Source organism: Elephas maximus, chromosome 26 (assembly GCF_024166365.1).
Source record: "Elephas maximus indicus isolate mEleMax1 chromosome 26, mEleMax1 primary haplotype, whole genome shotgun sequence".
NCBI classification, from domain to species: domain Eukaryota; kingdom Metazoa; phylum Chordata; class Mammalia; order Proboscidea; family Elephantidae; genus Elephas; species Elephas maximus.
In genome coordinates this window covers 44,654,470-44,672,099 of record NC_064844.1, presented here as the reverse complement: position 1 = coordinate 44,672,099, position 17,630 = coordinate 44,654,470, and the positions used below count along the sequence as shown (strand labels likewise).

General features: G+C 50.7%; 1 protein-coding gene across 1 annotated transcript in view; it reads left to right on the top strand.

Moving 5' to 3' along the window:
• The first annotated feature begins 950 nt into the window (after positions 1-950).
• The window catches only part of EPHB1 (EPH receptor B1), a 644,782-nt gene continuing 628,102 nt past the window's right edge, over positions 951-17,630 (top strand). The window contains exon 1 of the mRNA XM_049870453.1: positions 951-1,063. Within this exon, the coding sequence (XP_049726410.1) occupies positions 1,006-1,063 (58 nt within the window). The 5' untranslated portion in view covers positions 951-1,005. The remainder of the gene's footprint in view (positions 1,064-17,630) is intronic.

The following is a 17,630-nucleotide window of genomic DNA, read 5'->3' as shown; positions in this document are numbered from 1 at the left end:
GCAGCAGCCGACAGTTCCTCTGAACCGTATTCATTCATTCATGCATTCAACATACATATGCTGAGCACCAGGCACTGTCCGAGGCACTGAGGATTCTGTAGTGAACAAAGCAGATAAGAATCCCAGGAATGGAGACCTTATTCTAATAGGAGACCCACAATAAAAGAAATTGATTAGTAAATACCACACTGTGTTAGAAGGTAAAGTAGTATGGATACGAGGGATGGGGTGTACCACAAGGGTTATACTTTTACATAGGGTAGTCAGCGTAAGTCTCCCGACAAATTCAATGATTTGAAGCTCACTCAGTCCTGGGTGGGCTGTAACAGCAGTGGACCACAACCCCCTCTTTCAGCAGGCCCACTAGACGGGGCAGGGGGAGGTAGGCCCCGCCATTGCGGTTCTCCGGCAGTACCACAAGGGGGAGCCCACACCCCTCCTAGTGCCTCTAGAGTCCCTGCACAGCCTTGCAAGCAAAAGTTTTTCTTAAACTAACAAAGCCAGTGTAAGGAGGTGCTCGCGTCTGATTGGATGGGGGAATTTTGCAGGTTTGATTCCTTGATTGGACAGGAGGTGTTAGGGGTGGGGAGAGAGCTGATGGTGGGGGATCCCGCTCCCTCCCCCGTCAGTCTGGCCAGCTCCGTCCTTTCGTAGGCTCGGCTGTAGCTCGCAATGTGACACCCGGACGCACACACTCTCGCGCGCTCTCCACAGCTCGCTCTCCCTCGCCCTCTCTCTGTCTCTCACACACACGCACGCACACACCCACCTCTCCCATAAACACACACACACACATGCACACCCACACCCACGCGCGCCCTCACCGCCCCACGCGCGCACACTCCCGCCCACGCCCACGCCGCGCTTGGGGGAGTCCGGTACCCGCGAGAGCGCGAAAGGATACGGAGAAGCCACCCGCGGGGAGCGCAGCGGCGCCCCGGGACGCGGCGCCTTCCCGGCGCGGCCGCCTCGGTTCCCGCTCGGCCTGGGGGCCGCCGGCCGGCAATGGCCCCGGACTACCTCCTGCTGCTCCTCCTGGCAACCGCAGTGGCCGCGATGGAAGGTAACGTGCCCTCCGCTGAGCAAACTGGCGGCTGGTGGTGGCTTCCCCGGGGTCGCCGAGCTCCGCGGCTCGCGGGGCTTCCTGCTGCTTTGCGCTGCTCGCCGCCCAGGACCCGAGGGCAAGGCTGTCCGGGAGGCTCGGACGCGGGCGGGCGCGGGGCGGGGGCGGCACCCGCCGTCGCGCCCAAGGCGGCTGGCTCTCGGTGCCCGCGGCTAGCTCGCGTAGTCCCCCGGCCCCAGCGCCCTGGCAGCCCCGGTCTCCCGCAGCCCAGGTTGGAGCCCGCGGAGCCCGCTGCATTGCGGTGCAGGCTCCTCAGCTCCTGGTGGAGCCGGGCGATGGGGCGGAAGAGGCGCCTCAGGCATTCTGGTCCCTGGAGTGCAGGCGCCTGCCAGCTCCCTTCTTACCCATGGATGCGCTTCAGGGAGCAGTCGTCTGCCACCTCCACCCTTCCGCTTCCCCAGCTCCGGGTCCGCTGGCTCGGAGGGCAAGAGCTGCTCGTGGGAGCCGGAGAAGGTCTGTCCCGGCCCCCCGCAAGTGGCCGCCGGAGAAGAGGGGCTGAGTTGACTGGCCCTACCCTTAAGGGCAGCCTGGTGATCCGGGAGCCTGGGGCGATATATCTTTGCCGGGCTAGTCGGGGTGGGTGGGCACCTTTGTCGCCGCTTGAACCTCGGAACGGGTGTGAGGTGGGGTGGAGTGGGTGGTCGATCTCTGCCCTAACTGTCAGCCTCCTCTGGGCCCGAGAAGCCGACGGGCGGCGGCACCCTCCGCGGTACTTCAGCCAGCCTTGGCTGTGCCTCGGGCTTGTGGCTGGGCAAGCGCGAACCGCGGGCAGCGAGCCTGGCGCAGCGGGGAGCGGGGCCCGGGTTCGGCGGCGCCCGCGAGTCCCCGTGGGAAATCCCTGCCCGCCCCCGCCCGCGCCCCCGCCCCCATCCCTCGCCGCCGAGCGAGCGGCGGCCTCAGCCGCTTCCCGGGAACACAGCTCGGCGGGAGAGCGGAGTTGGAGTTGCCGGAAGGGAAGCGACTTTGGGGGTAATGCTCCGGCCGCGGTCCCCGGTGTCCGGTTCGGGTGGGTGGAACTCCGCGGGGTGGAACCCGCGCTGAAGGGACGCTGCTCCTGGAGCCGGCGCCGCGTTGCGAGCTCCGAGCTCGCTCGGCCAGGCTGCCTGTTCTCCAAGAAAGTGTTAGCAGTTGCTGCTGGAAACTTCCCCAAACCCCATGGTTCGGAGCCTGCGCCCGCTCCGGAAAGCGTTACCCTTCTCCAGGCGAAGCCGGGGACACTCGGAGCCCAGAAGCGCGACTAAGGCTCCCTTGTCTTTTGGCGAAGACCTCCGCCTCTCGCGTTCATTCTGGTGGCGGCGCGGGATGCGGCGTTAATGCCTCCTAGAAAGCTCTCGCTTGCTTTTCTGAAAGTGGCTTTTTTTCTGTTCTGCGCCTCCCGCTGCCCTCTCGGGCTCCTTTTTTTGCGGGGGAGGAGGTGTCGCTTTTTGGAACGTTCAGGGTACTGGAGCCGTGTTGAGCGCGGTCAGCACCCCAGCACAGGGATGCTTCTGTTTGACTTACTCAGGGGCAGGTGCAGGGAGCAGTAGGAAAAGAAAGGAAATTCCAGCGGATATACACACTTAAGCCGGGCAAGAAAATCCATCCAAGTGAATGGACTTTCTAGCGCTGGGATGGTGTCTTGCACGTCAGGGGCTGACTCTGCCCTGCTGATCTTCGGCCCTCCTCTACCCCCAGAGGGGCCCTCAGGGAGCAGATGGGCTTCCTGGGCCAGCAAGGACCACTTTGCAGAGTCTGGCCTTGGCATCGGGTCCCTATCAACGAAGGAGCGGACATACGTGCAGACGAAATTGTTTGGAAGGCAAGTGTGTGAGGACACACCAGGCTCTGGACGTCAGGGGCTTGCTCCCAAGACCCTTCTTCTTGTCCATCCAGAGCTGCTTGTCTGCTCTGCCCCAGCTGCCCACAGGTAAGGTTGTGCTGTGGCACAGCCCGGCATCCAGGGTCCTGTCATGCAGGAGCTGGTGCCCTTTCTTCCCACGCAGGCCAGAAAACTTTGCCAGTGGCCAGGCAGAAAGGAGTCTGACTTGCTGGGCTGAAAATCTCTCCAGCAAGGGTTAAAAGAAACGCCACATTCAGCAGAATATTAAAGCAGCCCCATCATCCCTGCTCCATGCACAGGCGAGTCCACACCATTCGCTCCTTCCTCTCCTTGAATGAACAGAGGCAGGTTCATTTTCTACTCTCCACACAGGGAGACGCCTTCCCGCCTGCCTGAGTTTGGTTTGTGATGAGTGAGGAATAATTATCAGAAAAGTGGATCAATGAGCTGCCTACACAGACAGCAGATTCTTCCTAGAAGCTGTTGTGGCCAGGGGGTGACTCTCCCTTCTGACTTCAGTCGCTTGTGTGTCTGTCCTTCTGTCTTCTCTGCCCTGGGGGTCTCTGGTGGAATTTCCATGGGACTGTGTCACCCAGGGCAAGCAGCTCCGAGACCAGGCAGGTCCTTAGCTCAGGCCAGAGCAGGGACAAAGGGACAGCGGCATCCACAGACCAGGTGGGGAAATGTGGCCAGAGGAGGAAGGCAGGAGCCTCTGCCTGGGTGAAAGAAAGAGGCAAGGGCTTCGGGTTGCTAGGAGGGGATGGAGGCTCTGATTCACAGGGGAGCAGTCAGGAAGGTGGTTGCGGGTAAGGGAATCCAAACTGAAAGAGCTCACTTTTCCTCCCCTCCTTTCTCCTTTCCTCCCCCTGCCCTTTCCAGCCAGCTCTGCTGTGTGGGGATGGCGTCTGCACTGCAGGGAAGGGGCTCTCTGGGGCATTTTAAGTCTATTTTCTGAGGGGAGAGGGCAGGCTGTGGAGGCAGGATGCTGACAGCCTCTAGCCTTGTGGACACAGCCAGCCCTCTTTGCAGGCCTCTGGACAAACAACTGCCTCTTCGAGAGCCAGTGACTTTTCACACTGGGTCTGGGAGCTTGTCGAGACTGGGCTGCTAGTGTCTGAAGGGAAGGCAGCCGCCTGCATTCTCTGAGCTGCCCCTTGGCTTGTGCTCTTCAGGATAGGGCCACCTTCTCCCACTGTGCGTCTGCAGCAGCAGGGGCACTTTGGCCTTGCAGCAGATGCCCCTGTCTCAGAGTGGGCATTCCTGGACTGAGCACGTTGTTGCTTCTGGGAGACAGCAACTTGGTCATAGCGTCCTCTGCCTTGCCACCTGTACCCACACAATGACTGTACACTGCAGGTGTCCTTAGAATATTGGACACTGGCTGACCGGAGCACCACCGGGAGAGCAAAGTCCTGGACTTGGCACCGTCAAATGTCCACAGGTGTTTGGGTGGTAGGTGTCTCAGGGCTTGACACATAATGGGTCCTCAGTATGCGTTTGCTGCTGCTGAGTACACGACAGAGTTACTGTGCCCCTTGTGGCATACTCCACCTTGAAATACTAGGGCATTTAATTCTATTGTACAAATTTTGGACAGAGTTAAGTCTCTAATTACAGGTCCATGGTAGAAGCCACAACCTGAGCTCATGTGTCTACAACAGGCCACTAGGCTAGGCAGTGATTAGCTTTTTCTGCCTTTTCTGTTAATATTTGCTTGTTGCATGTGTTCTATGTGGGTGCTATGACTGTGCGTTAGCCTATAAGCAGTAGCAGGCACCAAAGATTTAAAAAAAAAAGATGCCTGGGAGAGAAAAGTAAATTTGAGAAGATTTTATCCATTAGCTGATTTTATTTTCTTTGTGGAAAGGTCTCTATTACTCAGTGTTTGTGGAATGATAGTGAGGTAGGGCAATACGATTCTGAATGATAAGTTGGGAAAAGTCTTGGCAGTATAAACAATATCAACTGCAGAGGTCCAGCCCCAGCCCAAACCTTCTGGTTGGTAGAACAGAGCTGCTTGTAGCTGGTGAAGCCCCCCGAGCATAAGGGTGGCCTGCCAAGGCCACACAGAGTCCTGCCTCAGCCCCACTGAGTGGACCTGGGTCTGCAGAAGGCTCATCCCTTTCACACCTTGTTAGCCTGTGCAGACCCAGACCCAGATCTCAGAGGCCCTACCCTGACCCCTTACGAGCATGGCATCTAATTACCAGTATGCGCTTTAGGAAAAGCCCACGAGGCAAAGGCATGATGTGGTCACTTTTTAAAATTCTACCCAGCAAGAAGTAATCTTTGCTAAGGCAAATAGGACCAGACAAGAAAGGTGGTGCTACAATATGTAAGAAAGCACCATGAACCCTTTCTCTGGATCTAGCATGTGGACCCCGTATTTACTGGACACTACCTGTTCTCTAGTTGGTTGAGTTAATTTCATGACCCCAGTGCAGTGGAAGGAGTTGTGGGGTCAGGAATGGGGTCTGGCAATGAGGGTGGACTGGAATCAACATGATGTGAAAGCAGATGGCGGGATCACAAAGCCAGAGTACTCCACCTGGCTTGTTCATCTCCCCTCTGTGTGGCTTGTGAAAATCTCCCGGGCCACCTGGCCACAGTGTCTTGCTCTGTCCAGTGAGTTATAATGCCTACCTATTCCAGCCTTAGAAACTGGAACAAGTAAGATACACGTCTTGGTGGTCTTAGTGTTCTAGGGCTACCATAACAAAATACCACAAAGTGAATGGCTTTAAAGAACAGAAGTTTATTATTTCATAGTTGAGGAGGCTAGAAGTCCAAATTCAGGGCATTGGCCATGCTGATTCCTTCTGAGGGCTCTGAGAGAGAAACTGCACCATGTCTCTCTTCTAGCTTCTGGTAGCTTCAATACTTGCTAGTACCCCTTGACATTTCTTGGCATGCCCTGGCTTGCACCTGCCTCCATAGGTACATGGTTGTCCGTCTTCTGTATCTGTTCTCTTTCAGAAGATACCACTCAGGTAGGATTAGGACCCGCCCTACTCTTGTGTGACCTGTTAGTAACGTCTTCAAAGCTCATGTTCACAGGTACCAGGGGTTAGGACTTCAGTTTATCTTTTTGAGGGACACAATTCAGTCCATAACAATACTTGATGAGTATGTATTGTGTAATAGTTTAAAAAGAAAGAGAGATGCTCACAAAATCAGAGATACATTTTTATATCATTAAATTAAAAAGGAATCTTCTATAGCTAATCTCTGAGAGTTCTTGGTAGCACTAATATTTTGGAGGTTAGTGTTTTTCCAGTGTGGACAAAGGGTAGAGGCAATTCTGAAAGCCAAAGGAGGAGAGTTTCATCTTGGGCAGTGGTTTGCAGACTTCAGAAAACCTCCATATAACCTGGGCAACTTGTCATAGATGCCTGGGCCCTAACCATAAAGTTCAGAAGGTCTGGGTAGACCCTAGAAATCTGCATTTTTAATGGGCTCCTCAGAAGATCCTAATGCAGGCGCTTCCTAGCAACACTGCCTGGGCAATCGTTCTAAACTTGACTGCAGTCAGAAGTTCTGGACAGGTCCTTACCCACCCTGTACTTACCAAGTCAGAACGACCTGGGCATCTGTATTTAGCAGGGCACTCAGGCAACTGAAATGCAGGCAGACTGAAATGCAGGCAGCCTGGTACCAGTCTATTTATTTATTTTTTTTTACTGAGAATAGCTAACGCTAATACCAGGTGCCTGGTGATGTTCTAGGTGTTTTGCATAAATTAGTTCATTTAATCCTCACAGCTTCCTTACCAGATAGGTATTCTCTTGGTCATCTTGTGCTGCTGTAACAGAAACGCCACAAGTGGATGGCTTTAACAAAGAGAAATTTATTTTCTCACAGTCTAGTAGGCTAAAAGTCCAAATTCAGGTCGCCGTCTCCAGGGGAAGGCTTTCTCTCTCTGCCGGCTCTGGAGAAAAGTCCTTATCCCCAGTCTTCCCTTGGCCTGGGAGTATATCAGCGCAGGAACCTCAGGTCCAAAGGTTAGGGTTACTTTCTTGGTGGTGTGAGGTTCCCAGCTCTCTGCTTGCTTCCCTTTCCTTTTAAAAAGGTGGTGCAGGCCACACCTCAAGGAAACACCCCTTACATTGGATTAGGGGTGTGATTTAGTGAGGGTGTCACAATCCCATCGTAATCCTCTTTAACATAAAATTACAGTCACAAATGGAGGACAGCCACACAGTACTGGGAATCATGGCCCAGCCAAATGGATACACACATTTTTTGGGGGACATAATTCAATCGATGACAGGTATTATTATTAACACCTCTTTTCCGTTTTTCAGATGAGAAAACTGAGATACAGAGTAGTTAAATAATTTGACTGCTGAAGGTAGTAAGTGGCCAAGCCTGGATTTGAACCCAGGCAGTTGGATTCTGAAGTTTGTGTTCTTAACCACTCCACCTCACTACACCATTTTTGTAGGCTTTGTATGAAGGAAGATTTAGATCAGCCTGAATCCGTGGGTGGGAGTAGTTCTGGTGCTAACTCAGCCTCTGGCCTTTGGCTACTTGCTTGATTACTGAGGATTCCAGGTTTCCGTAGTCGTGGGAGAGGAGATGAACAAAATATTCAGATAATCCCAACTCATCAGATCAAGCAGTGTTCTCCAGGTAGCTCCCTTCCTGTTCCCTCCCACCCCTATCTACACACAGACCCCGGCCTGGAGACCTGCACCACAGCCCGACTTCTGATCACGAGCCCAGAAGGAGGACTGACATCACTGCTTCTCTCCCTGTCCCGGCCAGCAATCCCAAGGGAGAAGTCATCTGCAGACATGGATCCACAAAAGAGATGGGCCTGGGTACCTCGTGCATTCTGGGAGTGGAGGAGTGGAGGGGTGGCATGTGAGGTCCTTACCTGCCCGCACCTGGCCATCTAGAGCGCACCCCTGCACCTGGATTCCAGGAGTCTGCATTCCTTGGAAGAGCTCCCTTTAGATCTCCCTCTTCTGCACTAGCCACTTAAGCAACCGGCGTATTTCCGTCAGATTTCTGTGATTCCAAATGTGGCGGAGAAACAGAGCACTGGATGTCTGCCCTTAGGAGGGAATTACTGTAATAATAAAGTAACACCTTGGGAGAGATTTCATATTTAAGAGCAAAACTTTGCATGAGAAATTTCTTAGCTCCCTCTGCAGATTCCATTTCACTTGGAGCCCTAGGTGGGGCCCTTGAGTCAGAGTGTTTGACTGCTCTTAGAAGGAGGGTTGAGTGGCCAGGTCAGGGCTACCTGCTTCAGCAGAGATCCCTGGTCCCTGCTGTCTTAGAGAAGCCTCACTGGTTTTTGTCGGTCACTCCCGTCCAGAGTGAGAAAGACGGGAACTCACTTTCCAGGGAGGCCTGGAGGGAACCAAGGCTGGTTCTTCTTTGTGAGTGGAAAGCCATTCTCCATGGACCTAAGGCACAGGAAGTGACCTGATGCACAGTTAACCCTCTCCCTCCCTGTGCCTCACTGTTGTCATTGTTGAATCAGACTGAGGGAGGGGCATGGGAGTGGAGAGAGGTTAGGAGTGTGGCTGGAATAGTAGGAACTTGGGGGTGGGGCTGAACCACTCAGGAGAGGCAGTCCTCCCAGAGAAGGGTTGACAGTTGTAGATGAAGTCCAGTCTGGGGCATGGCAACCACCTGGCTAATTGTGGATACGGAAGTGAGGATGGAAAGTTGGTCGTAAGATAGAAAGGAACTCAAGCCTCCAATGGTAGACCTGGAGAGTGCCTAGGAGCCCTAGTGGTGCATTGGTTAAGTGCTCAGTTACCAACCAAAAGGTCTTTTCTCAGTGGGAGAAAAGACCTGGAGATTTGTTACCATAAAGATTATAGCCTAGGAAACTCTATGGGCAAGTTCTACGCTGTCACATGGGGTTGCTATGAGTTGGAATCAACTTGACGGTACACAACAGAGTGCCTGGTGGTGGAAATGGTTAATGTGCTCAGCTGCTAACAGAAAGGTTGGAAGTTTGAGTGCACCCATAGGCACCGCAGAAGAAAGTCCTGGAAATCTACTTCTGCAGAATCAGCCATTGAAAACCCCAGGGAGCACAGGTCTACTCTGACACACATGGGACCGCCCCAGGGAGCACAGTTCTACTCTGACACACATGGGATCGCCATAAGTCAGCATCAATTCGACGGCAACCTGTTGTAGAGAGTGGCTGTCACTGTAAGAAGTAAAGGTTAGGTGGACGCAAATGGAGAAGGGCCAGGTGTCACCCATGCAGGCCCGAGATTGTGGTGAGTCTGGAGTGGAGAGTGGTGGTTTTGTAGTCAGCAGCTCAGGACCTGATTTTTGGGCATCAGAGATCTCTGCGAGTGGAGTAAGGGTGAGCTTGGCCAACATCAAGAAGGACCCCTTAGCAAAGTGTCTCCACGAGGGAGGACCCTGTTCTAGGGACCCCTCAATGGGCAGCAGCAGATCCAGGCCTGCGCGGGTGGCACTGGAAGCATGGGGCCACAGCTCCCACTGGCACTATGTGGAATTACCTGCCAGCTGCTTCTCAGTGCAGCCAGGTCTTAAACTTGCTTCTAACTTTGTGAATGAGAAGATTTCATTTCCACTGGCTAGGAAAAAGGCACATTTATTTATGCTACTAGTGTTCGAGGCAGAAAAACAACTATACACCCACTCATTCCCTCCCCAGCAAACACAGAGTGGTGCTCAGTTCTGTGGGGAGAGTACCCAGAGCTCAAGGCCTGGGGCCCTCACTGTAGTGTCACCACTGATGACTGGAGATTCAGGGTGATCCATTTGCTAAAGGGGAAAAGATGATGAAAGAGAAGACCCTGCTCTCTCCCTCCATGGCTAGCACAGATGATTTTGGGGTCAGGTGAAATCAGAGCACCAGCAGAAAACACCATTAACAGCTACCTAAGAAGCCCATTCTGTCCTCTCGTGGAAGGTTCCCCAGCGTTCTCTGTAGCAGAACTGGGCCAGCGTGGAAACAGATAGGACGGAGACTTCCTGAGAATTACTGGGGCTCATTTTTGCCCACAAATTGCACCTGAGGCCCTGCATCTCCCCTCCCTTCTTCTTGCTTCCTGGCAGCAAGTGACAAAATGACTGATTTGAATTTAACCTCCTTGTTCTGCTTTTCTATCCCCTAGTGGAGGTGATAATAAGCAGAGAAATGGGCAGAGGTAGGTGGCCAAGAGGGGAGGAGAGAAGCAAAGGGAGCAGGGGCCCAAGACTATAGCCTGGGCCCAGCCACTACCATCCTGGGATTGATTGTGGGGCTGCTTAAACTTGGCAAGTCAGCAAGGGGTCAGGCTTGTTTCCACAGTCCCCACATGTCCAGAGCAGAGCTGGAGACAAGTTTCAGGGAAGTGAAGAGACTTGCAAGGAATCATACACCCTGGCAGCACTAGAGCCAGGACAAGACTGTGCTGCCATCCACTTTTGAGCATTTACTATGTGCTGGACCCTTTATGAAAACCCTGGTGGCATAGTGGTTAAGTGCTACGGCTGCTAACCAAAAGGTTGGCAGTTCAAATCCACCAGGCGGTCCTTAGAAACTCTACGGGGCAGTTCTTCTCTGTCCTATAGGGTTGCTATGGGTCGGAATCGACTCAATGGCAATGGATTTTTTTTTTTTTTTTTTGGTTTGGTTCCTTTCCATAAGATCCTTGGGTTGTACAAATGGTTTGCTCTTGACTACTAACTGAAAGGTTGGTGGTTCAAACCTGCTTCCATAAAGATTACAGCCCAGAAAAATCTGTGGTGCTCAGTAATACATGGGGTCACCATGAGTTGGAATTGACAGATGGCAACAGGTTTGGTTTTTGGGTTGGTCCTTTTATATTTATTGATCCTCATACCACTAATATCTAAGCATTCTTACTCTCATTTTACAGGTGAGGAAGCTGAGGCTTTGAAAGTTTAAGTTACTGGCTCAGGAGCTGAGATTCAAACTGAAGTTTGTCCAGCTCCCAGATGGCTGACCTCTAGTTCAGTGCCTTTTCCATTTAACATTGCTTATTCAAAAATAAAACCAGGAAGCATTTATTAAGCACCAGGAAGCACTTATTAAGCAACAGCTGTTTGCTCATTGTCCTGTGAGGTTCCCTCAAAGCAGCAGACATTCCCGCTCTGGCCTCCTACACTCCGGCCCCTAAGGCCAGACTCTTCTCTTGCTCTCTGGAGCCGCCCCACCTGTGTCTGCCATTGGATGTGGAAAATGTTTTTTCTTTTCAGTTTGCATTTTCTTTGCCTGTTTGCACATCACCTCTCCCAGGCATCCCCACCAGTTAGCCTCCCACTGTGGTCCTTATTGCTTTTCTTTTCACTACATGTCCATCTGGCTCTCGTCTCTGCTGAGCTGCACTGCTTAGATGGCCGCAGTTTGACGTCTGCTCCGGGATCTCTGTGGTGGGGTGGGTGGGGACCAGGGTCTCTGTGCAGGTCTCCTGGCACTTGCTCCACAGGCCCACCTTCCAAAGGAGGTGCCAGCCGCAGGGGCTCGTTTCTTTGGAGATCTCTCCAGCTCCTTCCCTGTGGGCCTGGCCTTGGCTGCCTTGTGCCTGGGACTATCTTTTTCCTTGAGCTCTGGCTGCTCCAGCCCTTCTGGCCAGGTGTAGGCTCCATGACATCAGAGTAGGACACTGGGATTTAATTTTTTTTTTTGGACATGGAAGGATCTGTGGGGAGTTGGAGAGGAGAGAAACCCCACAGCATTCTAGCCTTGCCGGACAGTGGCTGGTACCCCTTGGCGCTGTGACTTTGGAAAGGGCTGAGCAGGAGGACCGGGAGTAATTGCAGGCAGCTTCATCGACAGTGGCAGCAGAGAAAATGCCTTATCTGTGAGAGGCAGCTGGACCCTGCAGTAAATCGTTCTGTTGTTTTACACTTGCTGTTTTTCCAACACATCAAGATAGGACCTTTGCTCTTGGCTTTCTCTTTGAGGCTGAGGCTGGAGCTGGGTGGTGAGTTGGGGTTGGGGGGAGTGGAGATGGTCTTGTTCCAGGTGGTTTCACATATGCTTCTGCTGCTGAACTCTGTGCTGGCTCCCATGGGCCATCTGCACCTGAGTCACGAGACAGGGAGGGCTGGGTGGGGAAGTGCTCAGCTCTTTTGGCAATGCATCCAAATGGACTGGGGTCGTGGGGCACAGACTGTAAGCTTTGGGGCAAGGAAGAGGGTCTCAGTATCATCAGTATCATAAATTTTGGGCAGGCACCCCAGTGGCTTGTGGCAGGCACTGGTTAGTCCACACTTTGGTGTTTGGTTTCACCCTGGCCACCATGTGTGTGAATCCCTCACTAGCATGTAGCATCTTCGTAGTCTGGCTGCTGCTTCCCTTCCCTCCTCCTGCCTGTACATATGATGTGCCCATATGCATACGTGCTACACAGGTACACACATGCTAGGCATCCACTCATCTCACCCTCTGCTGCCATGTGCCTCTGGGTCTACACCTGCTTGCTCTGCTGGTATTGCACTTCTCGCTTATCTTTTCTTGGCCAATTCTATTCTTCAGAATTTACCACAGAGGTCGCCTCCTCCTAGAAGCCTTCTTACCCCCTCCTCAGGCTGGATTAGGTGACCCTCCAGGCCCCACCACAGCCTTTTATGCCTCCCTCTGTGGGAGCACATCCCACACTAATCTGTCATTGTGTTTATTTGCTGGGTGCCCCACTGCTCTGTGAGCCCCTGGAGGGTGGGACTCTATCTTGCTTGTCATGGTATTCCCAACATCAGTGTGTGGCACATGGGAGGCACTAAGAAATGTGTGTTGAGTTAATGAATAAAAAGAAAGAGCAACAGGATACTTACAAACCTGAAATCATGTCTTGTGTGGTGGTTTAAACCATGTCTGAAAATTCTTTGATTCTCTTTCCATGAGAATGTGGAGTCTGATTCCTCTCCCCTTGAATATGGTTGGCCTTATGACTCACTATAATGAATGGAACATAGCATAAAGGATGCTGAATAGCTTTGGAGGCTAGGTCATAAAAGACCATATGGCTTCTACTTGGCTTTCTCTCTTGGGATGTTCGTCCTTGGAACCCACCTCCATGTTTTGAGGAAGTCCAGGCTACATCGGAGGCCATATATAGATGTTCTGGCCACAGCCCCAGCTGAAGTTCCAGCCCACAGCCAGCATCAAATGCCAGACATTTGAGTGAAGGAGTGTTATTTAAAACCACTAAGATTTGAGTTGGTCTGTTATGGAAGAATTAATAACTGAAATATCTTAGAAGTAGTAGAAGAAAAATGGTTTTGAGAAGACCAGAGAAGGGCTTAGGGGAAGGTGGGGGAGGAGATATGATATCTCTTATTCATTCAACATTTAAGAAATATGTGTTAACCTCCTACTGTGTGCCAAGCAGTGTGCACAGTGTTGCAGCCCTTGGAAACTTACATCCTAGTAGAGGACAGACAGTCATCAAAAGATAAATCATGTACAGAAAAATAGTTTATGGTAAGTGCTATAAAGTGAGTAAACAGGATGCTGTGATTGAGAGTGACAGGTGCAGGCTTGGGCAACTTAAAATGGAGAGTGGGCAGGGAAGGCCCCTCTGTGAACTCTTGAAGGGCAGTCATGGCAAGTAGGCATAGCTCTGCTCTGCATGGGAGATAGATTTTGGCTTGATTACAAAATTCTTTCCAGCTTAGCTGAACCAAGACAGAATAGGCTGCCTTGAGGGATAATGCAGCCCCTTCCCTGCATGTCTAGGTGAGGGCTGATGCACTGCCAGACTTGAGAGCCCAAATTATCCAAGAGGCAAATGGGAAATGGGAGTAGAGAGAGAAGACTGTCAGTTTTCCTTAGGAGGCATCAGTTTCATGAGTATTCACTCAGAACACATTTATTGAGCATTTACATGAGAAACACTGTGCTTGGAACTGAAAATATGGAGATAAAGAAGACATAGCCTTTCCTTCAAAGACCTCACTGATTAACAGACTGGTGGGGGAGACAGAGCCACACAAATTACAAGCCTTAACAGGACACATGATTGACTCTGATGGATGTGGTATAATGGTTACAATCAGCTGATAGGAGAAAACAAATGACAGGGCTATACTTCCAGTGGTAAGGGTTTGGGAAAGGGATGTGTGTGTGTGTGTGTGTGTGTGTGTGGCGGCGGCGGGGGAGGTGATGGGGTGAGACTCCTTGGAGAATGGGTAGAATTTTGTTAGACAGAAAGGAGATGGGGGTGGATAGCAATGAGACACTGATAGTCATTCCCACTCCCTGCCTCATGAAGGTAGACATCCAGGGCTCTCCATCATGGGCTTTACCTATTTTATTAGCTAAGTCTTTTATTGTAGTGACAGATGTTCCACTCAAACTAGAGAAAAACAAAGGGTGGGAGATGATTACTGGCACTTGTTATTACTGGGCAATTCAGGACTTAGGCTATGATTGGATTCAGGGGCACCAATACTGTCTCGGGAGTCAGGCTCTCTGTTTTAATTCCTTGGCCCCATGTCTATATCAGCCAAGGTCCTGGAAGAATCAGATGACGCTCTCAAAGGGTTAATTGAGGGGAGTTTTTTGAAGAGACTATTTGTAGAGGGATGAACAGGGTTAAGGGAACCAATAAGGTTGAAGATGCACCCAGAGACTGGCAATAGTGGGAAGCCATAAAACCCCAAGGCCAGAAAGGGCAAGGAGAGGATATGGTACTCTCAGAAGCTGGCAAGAGCTGTAGCTGTGGGAGAGGGGCTCCCTGATAGGAGCTGTGGACAGAGATAGACAAATGAAGCTGCTATGAAAACCATGCACGGGGAATGGGGGAATGGGAGGTGGTTGTTCCCTGAACTCTTTTTCCTCCATGCTCACCATTCCTGCCAGCACTGCCCATGGGGTGAACTCAACAAGAAGGCAGAGGGCATGGAAGTCTGGTTGGTGCAGTTCATAGAGGTCAGTCTCCTGAGGCACAGAAAAGGACAAAGAAGGTGGAGAATGGATTTGAAGGGGCAAATGGAGAATAATGAGCAGAGTTATTTACATTGACTTCATCTTCACACAGGCTTTCCCATGAGATGGCCGTGAGGCTGCTGGTAGCCCCAAGTCACATCCTCCTAGTTTAAAACCTCAGCAGAAAAATTCTCACCCTGAGTATTTCTAGCAAAAACCCTGGAATTTTTTTCTCCTTGGCCTCCCGTACATGGATCCTGAGCCTCTCCATGATCAAGGTTCTGTCATTAGGATGATGGAATGTACCCACTGGCCAGGTCTATGTCACATGGACACCCACTCCTGGAAATGAACTTCCTGGCTTGACTGTAGGAAGGGGCTGATTTTCCCTTCAAATGTCAGGGCACTGTTATCAAAGAAGCAGGAATGGGTGCTAGACAGGCAACAGTTTACAATACCCATTCTGACCTTCCTGTGGTAACTGAATTATGGAACACGAGAGTGTATGCAGTAAAGAACATGGACTCTAGAGGGCAGAAGGAGGTGGCTTTGACTGGGATGGGCCTGGCCGAAGGTGTGGGAAAAGCTGGGGAAACTGAAGGTGCTGGAAAATAAAAACCCAGGAGGGAGAGATGGAGGCAGTTGGGTGGACAGCTCCTTTTTTTATGAGATGTTCCCTATATTCTGGATCATCAAGATCAAACTCAAAGTAGTTAGTAAGCAAGCAGCAGGGGTGTTTGGCCAAAGCCAAAATGGTGTGAAGATTATGGTATCTCAACCTGACTCTGAAGGACAAGGGCTGTTATCTGGAACAAGATAAGAAAACAGTGGGTGAGAAACCATGACTTCTCATGGTAGCTTTCTGAGTTCCAACATAGCTGTTAAACCAAACCAAACCCACTGCCGTGGAGTCAGTTCCAACTCTTAGTGACCCCATAGGGTTTCCAAGGCTGTAAATCTCTACAGAAGCAGACTGCCACCTCTTTCTCCTGTGGAGCTGCTAGTGGTTTAGAAACACTGACCTTTCAGTTAGCAGTCGAGTGATTTATCCATTGCGCCACCAGAAACCCTTAACATAGCTACTAGAGCATCTTAACCTAACCGTTGCATTTAAATTGGATACCCAGTGGAGAGCAAGACTGAAAGAAATGCAAACTCATAGGTACAATGAGATAGCTCATTTTCCTTTATTTTCCACTATTATCAATCACACCTTAATCTCACCTGAAATTTCCATTTTTGCATAAGTAGAATATTCACAGTTTCCTATGTACTTTTCCCTTTGGTTTTGAGACTTGTATAAGATGGCAGATTTTAAAAGTTCTTTGCAGACTTCTTTCTACATACCTTAGATGCCTTTCTCACTTGGAGAGGCATCTAAGATCTGCTTAGAGTTCATCAGAGGAAGACTCCATTTGCCCTTCTGAATTCCCTGCTCTTGGTTCCAACTTCTCTCCACTCCCAGCCAACCAGAAAAAGAACAGTTTTTTTTTTTTTTTTAAACACAATGCCATACCGCTGCTTCTGCATGAAAGCCCCATGGTTTTCTTTTTCCAATCAGAAGAAAGTAATTTTCCTTTCACTCACCTGACTAACTTGTTCAGAGCATCCTCTCCCCACCCCTTTCTCATATCTTGCTGCTAAGTATTTGCCTGTTCATTTGCATCTCAATGGTTCCTTAGCAACTATCCTACCCTCAGGATTAGGTACAAAGCCGCTCTGTGACACAGACTGCCAGGGATACATCGCCCTTTTTTATGGGGCCTGAGTTACCAAACCGAGCCCTGCCGAGACATGAAGCACATTTACTTACGACATCACACTGGTTCTGAATTATAATGCAATTCCTCCCTGCCTTATCTGAGCATGCAGACTTCTAAGCGACCCTTGCGCTAAAATACCCTGAATAATCCATTGGTTCCTGAAAGCTGTCCTCTGACATACACTTTCAGAAAGAGAATCTCATGGATCTCACTATTGAAGGAGACCCCTGTCTTCAGATAGGCGGTGAATGAGGTCCATTTTATGAATCTGGCAGCTGAGGCTCAGAGAGATGAGATAGCCACTCCAACATTGGGTAGCCGTGGGAATGTGGCAAAGGAGAGACACTGCTGCTTCCAAGTTCTTGCTGCACACTCATGCCACATCCTGGTAAGAGTGACTTCCATTTGCCAGCTACTGTGAGCTTTCGGAGTACATTTAAAGGAAGCTTTTAACATAGGTATATGTCTCTGTTCATCTGAGATCTTATGAAATTTCACTTCTTAACTAACCAGAGCACAAGAGTGATTTCCCAAGAAATATGCCACATATGGGTGTTAGCTTGTTTTTCTGCTTGGCAGTTGCCATTCTTTCCATTCATGAGCTTGAAGCCATGGGTAGCATGGAAAAGCCTGTGCATGTGTCTGTGTGTACACACGTGTGTGTGTGTATTTATGCCAGTGACAGAGATAGTGGCACCAGACCATTTAGCAAATTAGAATATTCAGCCTTGAGTAGGCGGTGCTGCTTTTTGCAACAGCACCAGGCCTTTGCCACCAGGGCTCACTGTCATGGAACAGCCTGGCAAAGGGAAGACGCTACTCAGAAAAGGACAGTAAGAATAAAGCTCATTCTATGGCAGGACTGACCTTTGCCACTCCTACTTCACACTGTTATTAAATATCTGGAAAAGACTGAAAGAACAATTACAGTACCATCATAATGTATAAGCATAAAGCAAGCTGTTCCCAAGGAGGCCGTGGCTCAATTGAGCTTGACAAAGCAGGGAACTCAGCTACAGCACTGAATTTCTTCTCCTTTGGAAG